The sequence below is a fragment of the Chelonoidis abingdonii genome, chromosome 19 (genome assembly GCF_003597395.2).
Source record: "Chelonoidis abingdonii isolate Lonesome George chromosome 19, CheloAbing_2.0, whole genome shotgun sequence".
NCBI classification, from domain to species: Eukaryota; Metazoa; Chordata; order Testudines; family Testudinidae; genus Chelonoidis; species Chelonoidis abingdonii.
The window spans coordinates 43,608,510-43,616,576 of record NC_133787.1 but is presented as its reverse complement, the minus strand read 5'-3'; the positions used below and the strand labels follow the sequence as shown (position 1 = coordinate 43,616,576).

The 8,067-nt window shown below is 44.2% G+C and overlaps 1 protein-coding gene across 2 annotated transcripts in view; it reads right to left on the bottom strand.

The window, feature by feature from the left end:
• Positions 1-1,992: 1,992 nt before the first annotated feature.
• The window catches only part of KARS1 (lysyl-tRNA synthetase 1), a 56,761-nt gene continuing 50,686 nt past the window's right edge, over positions 1,993-8,067 (bottom strand). For both annotated transcript variants that reach the window (XM_032796377.2, XM_032796375.2), the window contains 4 exons: positions 4,855-4,940; positions 4,422-4,548; positions 2,699-2,842; positions 1,993-2,240 (listed from right to left, as the gene is read on the bottom strand). In XM_032796377.2, coding sequence (XP_032652268.1) covers positions 2,154-2,240; positions 2,699-2,842; positions 4,422-4,548; positions 4,855-4,940 — 444 coding nt within the window. In that variant the 3' untranslated portion in view covers positions 1,993-2,153. The remainder of the gene's footprint in view (positions 2,241-2,698; positions 2,843-4,421; positions 4,549-4,854; positions 4,941-8,067) is intronic.

Here is an 8,067-nt window from a genome sequence, read left to right as displayed (position 1 = left end):
TGTTAGTCTGGATCTGTAAAAGCAGCAGAGAATCCTGTGGCACCTTATAGACTAACAGACGTTTTGGAGCATGAGCTTTCGTGGGTGAATACCCACTTCGTCAGATGCATGAGAGGCAGCACCCTAACACATTGAGGGGTTGTACCTCAATACATCAGGAGTGATGTGTAACTTGTTTGTACCTGTGTATAAGAATCCACCCCAAGGTGTCTTTCTCTGGCCTAGGGAGCAGTGGTAAATCCTGCCACTGACTTGAACCGGGCCATTGTCAAAGAGCACATATGTACTAGCAGTGGTTCTCAAACTTTTGTACTCGTGACGCCTTTCACATAGCAAACCTCTGAGTGCAACCGCCTTTATAAATTAAAAACTTTATATATTTAACATTATAAAAAATGCTGGAGGCAAAGTGGGATTTGCGGTGGAGGCTGACAGCTTGTGACTCCCCCATGTAATAACCTCGCAGCCCCGAGGGCTCTCAGCCCAGTTTGAGAACCTGTGTATTAGCAGAACTGTAGATATCTGATCCAGGGAGCTAGAGACTGTTTCGTTTGGCAATAAACCTGGACAGGTGCCTTCGTACCTTATCAGAGTCTGTGGTCACTGGGCAGTTCACTTGAGATCTGCTGTGCCAGCTATCTGCGCAGAGCTGGGACCACACACAGGGAGAACACATACAAACACAGCCGATTTATCAACATTGGATAGAGCAGAACACCATACCGGTGATGTCTGATGATATTGGGGGCCTCTGCTGCAGGTGATGGGCATCTCAAAGCCATGGCCTGGAGTAGGGAAGCACCTAACTGCAGACTGCATTTGCCTAGGGCTAACGCTGAGGATTAAGAGTCCCTACTGCTGCCATCGCAAGGTTCAAGCATGCTCAGCCTTGGAATTGCCAGCCCTCCTTTAGCTAGAAGCTACAGCTGTCTAAGGCTGGCCTTTGGCAATCATCCCCATGGCTACTGGGGGCCATTAAGATAGGAGCAGAGAAAAAAAAACTGGAGTTAACCTCAAGGAACAAAGGTCACCAGTAGAAAAGGAATGTCAAAGGGAGCAGGGAAAGAGGAAGGGCAGGCTTACAGGAGGACAATAGGACTAACTGACTGGGGAGCACAACCAAGGTAGAAGGGGAACACACGTGAGGAGAGGTGTTAGTGACCAGGTAGTGGAATAGCATGTAGATTGGAGCAAAGGGGAAAAGGCTGGTGATTTCAGGGTCCCAATGGCTAATTGCTCACTGAGCCAGGGGTGGGGAAATGGTGTTTACAAGTGGCTTGCTCAAATGGCAGGATGGGCACCAGGGGAGGAGATTGTCAGAACTGATTGGATATCTGCTGGCTGTGGAACTTGGTTGAGCTGAGGCCAGGACCACATATAGTGACTGGTGAAATAGGGTGGTACGGGTGACATCATCACAGAACTTCTGAATAAGGAAGGAGCTAAATCTGCGAAGAGTTTCCCCTGATCACTATGAAAGTTCTGCTCAGTGGACACTGGTAAACCCACATATGTACAGCTCAATGAGAAAAACGGGGGGCTGAGGAAGCTGTGTATAGTAATACATATAGGCTTGCAGAGGTGTGTGATCAAAATGAAAAATGTCTCAGATTCAGTAGCGGTTTACTATGGTGTCAATGGTGCTGCCATTAGGCCCACGTCAGAAGGGGCCCACAGATATGTTTGGCACCAGGCCCACAAACGGTTAATCCAACCCTGTACCTCCCAGCCCAGTGCGAGTTCCTAGCAAGCGGGAAAATGGAGGAAAAACTGCAGCTCTGCCAGGCTGGAACCAAGCTTGGGCTCCCAACTGATCATGCAGGACAGGGATCTACATCTCTTGCAGACCTGTCACAGGTGGGAGAAACCCCTTCAAACCACATGCTTCAGCCCAGGAAGTCCAAACCTGGCTGCACACAGGCAGGTAAAACCCTGGATTAGGCACAGCTGCTGCCACCCCACCACCTTCCATACAAACACCAAGCAAGAGGAGGCAGGGTAGTGCCATCTTTTATTCATTTACAGGAACCACGATACAGCAGCTTCTGCTGGTCTCCTCAAGGCAGGAACAGCCTTTGGCCATGACCCTTCATTACTGAAGACAAAGCAAACATCTGCCTCCCAACCGGACATAGGCAAGGATCAGCTGCCCCTCACACTGAGGTGCCTTCAGCAGAAGGACTAGGCTCAACCTCCTTCTTATTGTCTTCAGGTTTCATAGCAGGAAACAGCAGCACTTCCTGTGGAGGGGAATCCAACACCATCAGTTTCCATCCTCTCCCTATTCCTCACCTCCCATTCACATTCCTTTTTGCATAAAAATAAGAGCCCCTAAACTAGCAAATTGTAAGTACTTGAATCATGCATACTTCAAACCCTCTTTACTTCCTCAATGCTCAAGTTAGATTTCCCCAGGTCCCATAACGAACATCATGAAACTGCAGGTGTCAGGGAGAAACCCCCGGAAAATGGCTAATTCAGAAGGCAATTTTAATTTTTACCACTGTGCCATTTAATCCCCCACAATGGTGCTTATGGAGTTTGGATTTCAGCTATAACCCTGAATTTCCTGGCCTTTATCGAAGGAGACAGGTGTTTCAGCCAGACTCTCATATTACATAAGTAGCTTTTTGTTTTACAACTAGAGAGTACCTTGCAGGAGTTCTTAACACCTTATTTCCTCCAGGTAGTCCATTACCTTAATATTATTGGAGTCTGTAAGGAACATAGTGAGCCGATCGATGCCCATGCCCCATCCAGCTGTCGGTGGAAGTCCATATTCCAATGCAGTGCAAAAGTTGTCATCGATGAACATGGCTTCATCATCACCTGCTGCTTTTGCCTAGATCATCAATGAACAGTGAGAAGTAGTTCCCATTGCCCATAGTGCAAGAAATGTCAACACTCATGCTAATTCCTATGTCACCACAAAGGGGTGCTACTACACTCCTAGAACCTAAGAGGCTATGTTCCAGGAAGGTCTGCATATTTGTAAAATTAGCTGAAGAAATGAACAACAGGGGAGTGATCTTACCCCTCATCCTGGGGTGTTACTGTCTGGAAAAGCATTCTGAAGGCCACATCACAGGCTATGTCTACAACACAGCCAGGACTGATGCCCTGAGATTGATCCACCGGCGGTCGATTTAGCGGGTCTAATGAAGACTCATCAAATCAACAGCAGATCACTCTCCAGTCAACCCCTGTACTCTACCCCCGATGAGAAGAGTAAAGCAAGTCGATGGGAGAGCTTCTCCCGTCAACCCCGCACAGTGTAGACCCTGCGGTAACTCGACCTAAGGTACGTCAACTCCAGCTACATTATTCACATAGCTGGAGTTGGATAGCGTAGGTCAACTTACTGCAGTAGTGTAGACATAGCCTTAGAAAATGGCATGGGTGCCACCCGCAACATCTAATTCTAACCAAGTTAAATGTTGTCTTGTGAAACTGTGTCTCTGGCACTGAAGCTGCACAGGATTCCTTTTGGCGTATGTGAAGAAGTGTACCTGGGGATACTGGAGACAGCACTCCACTAGTACCAGAAGATGGGATTATAGCAGGTATCTTTAAAACTTTTAGTATTACATTTCATTAGGCAATCTTGTCAATATCTTCTCTCCTAATCAGTATCATTCATAGCTGAACTACACCCCGATGGCAGTCTACAGCAGTTCTTACATCGAAGATATATTAAGTGTTTAGGAATCAATTGTCTAACTCAATAAATATTTTGTTCTTGAAAAAAGTTAACACAAGCTCTTTTGGTTCTCCATTTTTTCCCATATGTTTTGTTCCAAACTCTTCCCTCTGTGCCTGCTGCATCATTCATTTGTCCTCTAACAATTCTCCCTTTGGTGGCAGGCAGAGCTGATAGGACTGGACTTGACATAGGAGATATTTCTTGCAAAAGCTTATGTTAGACCAGGGATTGGCAACCTTTCAGAAGTGGTGTGCCAAGTCTTCATTTATTCACTCTGATTTAAGGTTTCGTGTGCCAGTGATACATGTTAACATTTTTAGAAGGTCTGTTTCTATAAGTCTATAATATATAACTAAACTATTGTTATATGTAAAGTAAATAAGGTTTTTAAAATGTTTAAGCAGCTTCATTTAAAATTAAATTAAAATGCAGAGCCCCCCTGACCAGTGGCCAGAACCCAGGCAGTGCGAGTGCCACTGAAAATCAGCTCATGTGCCACCTTTGGCACCCATGTCATAGGTTGCCTACCCCGTGTTAGATCCATTTGATTGAGAGATTCAATGCCAGTAGATTCCTGTGGTGTTAGTTGTGAATGTTTAGAACAGCCAGTAGGGGGCATAGAAAGAAGAGAGAGGACTCTGTGTAAACTGGAAATACACATTCTGGCATTCACCCCAACCACAAGTGTTTTTGGTCTCTAATCTCTACAATTCCCTACCTTCGCCTGATCTTCAAAAAACTGCCGCTGCCGGAAAGGGTCGTTGAGCTCTGTGTATGCATTGCATATTTCCTTCTTCATCACAAAGAGTTCAAAGCGTTCTGTCAGTCCCCGCTGAGAGCGATGCCTGTGCAGAGGAGATAAGTCACCAGGTAGCTCAGAAACTAACACAGCTTCCTCATTAAAAACAACAAGAGATGCCCACTTTGACAGTCACCACTGTAAAACTCCACGCCACTCAGTATAGACATTTCCCCCCTGTATTTTATGCCCTATGAATGGGCTCCCTGGTTCAGGAACCAAGACCTGGACAAGTGTCAGACTTCCCAAACTGCCGGATGGCACCAAACGTCTCCTTTGCACAGACATAATTTTTCTCACGGGGATAAAAAAAAGAAGTGTCATGATTTTATATAAAATCTCATACTCTTACCATTTGGCCAAAGGGCTCATGATCTGAGGATGATCACAGATGAATGTGGGATTGATACAGGTGACTTCCAGAAACTCACCAACAAGCTGAAAAACAGGAGGACAGAACTTTCAAGTTAGAACATCTCATAATGAAGGTGCCATAAGACAGAGGTGACTCACTACTTCAAAAGCCTACTTAGGATAAAATCTTCACTAATAGTGGTGAGTCCCTGAAAGACAGGCCAAGCAGCCTGCTTGGAGAGGTTAAAATCTGATCTAGCCCAGGACTGTATAAAAACACAAGATTGTTGTCTAAACTTCATCCAGTTTAACAAGAACTCCAGTGGCAGAACATAAACCTACCACTGTTACCTACAGTGTCTCAGGGTGGTATTGAGTTTAATTCCAGTTTTGACATCTGCGACACAAGCCACTAGACAAAGCAGCCAGGGGAAAAAAAAAAAAAAAAATCAGGCAATAGTTGGGGTGAGAAGGGGCAGAAAAGAGGAAAACAAAGCACAGGGCCAGTATGAGTATTATACATTTATCTTACATTTTGGAGGGACATGTGAATCTAATTACACTCTTCTCTCCACTCATGCAGAAATGTGTGGAGGGAGGGGTCCTCCACAAAAAAAATTTTGATCCCTTATTTCTTTCAGAGTTGACCTACACTGCTTCTAATTGGCTGGGAGGAAGTGTCACTGCAAGGTTATAAGGCAGGGGTGGCCAAACTTACTAACTCTCCAAGCCACATATGACAATCTTCAGAAGTTTCAGTGCCAGGCCACACCTAGCAGTGCTCGGGGCTTCAGTCCTGCGGGGAGGAGGGACGTCGGGGCTTCAGCCCTGCTCCTGCTACAGCCCCAAGCCCCAGCTAGTACATGTACCCTGTGGGTCTGAAACCCCAAGATGCCCCTCCCCGCAGGGCAGAAGGCTCAAGCTGTCCCTCCCCCACAGTCTCATAGGTGGAGAATGAGACGGGGCCTGGGGTGAGCCGCACTTTAACTGTAAAAGCTGCATGCGGCTTGCAAGCCACCGTTTGGCCATCCCTGTTATAAGATATTTCTTCCTACCTGGGACCATGCAGTCTACTGAAATAGCTCTCTTTTATCCTACTAGCCCAGGAACTAAGAGGCCAGGTATCAATCCAGAATCCTCTACAGACCTGCATCACTCTGCCACCAATACAACGTGTTCTGTTATAAACAGACACAGAACAACATCTCTGGAGTATTATTGAAATCTCTTTGGCAACAGGAAAAGGGCTGAATTAAATTCCAGCGTGTTTTCCTAGATGTAGCCAAACATCTTGATTCACTGAAAGTCTCATGTACATTTCTGCTACATGATCATTCTATAGATGTTGCAGTCCCTACCCCGCATCTCCACAAAGCCAGCACTTCTGACCTCTGGACTGGTTAAGGCAAGCAAGACTGCAAGCCATTTCCTTTCTTCACCTTGAACCCCTATGGAATCTGAACTGAGGTCCTTTCAGAAGGCCAGATCCTACTCTCCATATGTAACTTACTGCTGAAAGAAGCCTCTGTACCAGATCACTGGAAAATAATTAACATAATGCAGAATTTTAAAAAGGGCTCCAGAGGTGATCCTGGCAAACAAGCCAGTAAGCCTACCTCCAGTACCAGGCAAACTGGTAGAAACTATACTAAAGAACAGAATTATCAGGCACACTGATAAACACGAGTCAATACAGCTTTTGTAAAGGGAAATTACACCTAACCAATCTATTTGAATTCTTTGAGGGAATCAGTAAGCATGTGGACAAGGGTGATCCAATCGATATAGTGTACTTGGATTTTCAGAAAGTCTTTGACAAGGGCCCTCACCAAAGTCTCTTAAGGAAACTAGTCATAGAATAACAGTGAAAGTCCTCTCATGGATCAGTAACTGGTTAAAAGATAGAAACCAAAAGGTAGGAATAAACAGCCAGTTTTCACAATGGAAAGAGGTAAATAGCAGGGTCTCCCAAGGATCTGGCCTGGGATCTGTGCTGTTCAACATATTCATTAACAATTTGGAAAAGGGAGTGAACAGTGAAGTGGCAATGTTTGCAGATGATACAAAAAATTTCAAGATAGCTAAGTCCAAAGCTGTTCAGGGGAATCTCATAAGACTGAGTGACAAAATGGCAGATGAAATTCAACACTGATAATCTGAAAGTAATGCACATTGGAGAAAATAATTCCAAGTACCCATATATAATGATGGGTTCTAAATTAGCTGTTCCCATTCAAGAAAAAGATCTTGGACTCACTTTGAAAACTTCAGCTCAATGCATGGCAACGATCAAAATGCTAACAGAATGTTAAGTACCTTTAGGAAAGGGACAGCAAATATCATAATGCTACTATATAAATCTATGGTGTACCCATACCTTGAATACTGCATGCAGTTCTAGTCACCTGTCTCAGAAAGGATATAGTGGAACTGGAAAAGATTCCAAAAGGGCAACAAAGATGATCAAGGGCATGGAATGGCTTCCATATGAGGAGAAATTAATTATCTTTTTACCTGAATAGCCCTAATCTTTTCAATGGGGCATATGAAAAAGGTCTATAATATAACCAATGGCATGGAAAAAAAAGGAGAGAGAAGTGTTACTCATTACCACAACACAAAAAACAGTGGTCCCCCAATGAAATTAACAGGCAGTAGGTTTAGTCTAAACAAGAGGAAGTACTTTGTCCCACACAATTAACATATTGCAATGGGGCGTGGTGATCACCAAAAGCATAACTAAGTTAAAAGAAGAACTAGATAAATTCATGGAGAACAGGCCTGTACACTATAGCCCATATTCTTCATAGACATATTGTTATGATATGAATATGGCATAACTAAGATGTGTTTTATGCAAGATGGGTCTTGTGAGATATCATTGGAACGGTTACGATTTACTAAGTATGATTATCTTATTTGTATGCATACATTATTTCTAGATCTGAAGTTAGAAATATTGACTATGTATCAATTACAACTGGGTTTACACCTGGAAAATGCAATCAGTCTGGAGAGGCCATTAGGAAAAACAATAGGTCTTTGAAGATGCTAATCTCCTACTGTCATAAGTAGATAGGTAAGGTAAGGGTTAATTTTCTTTTACTGTAAAGGGTTACAAAGGGAACCAAACACCTGACCAGAGGACCAATCAGGAAACCGGATTTTCAAAAGTAAGGGTGGGAACCTCTGGAGGTTTTTGGCTTTGTTT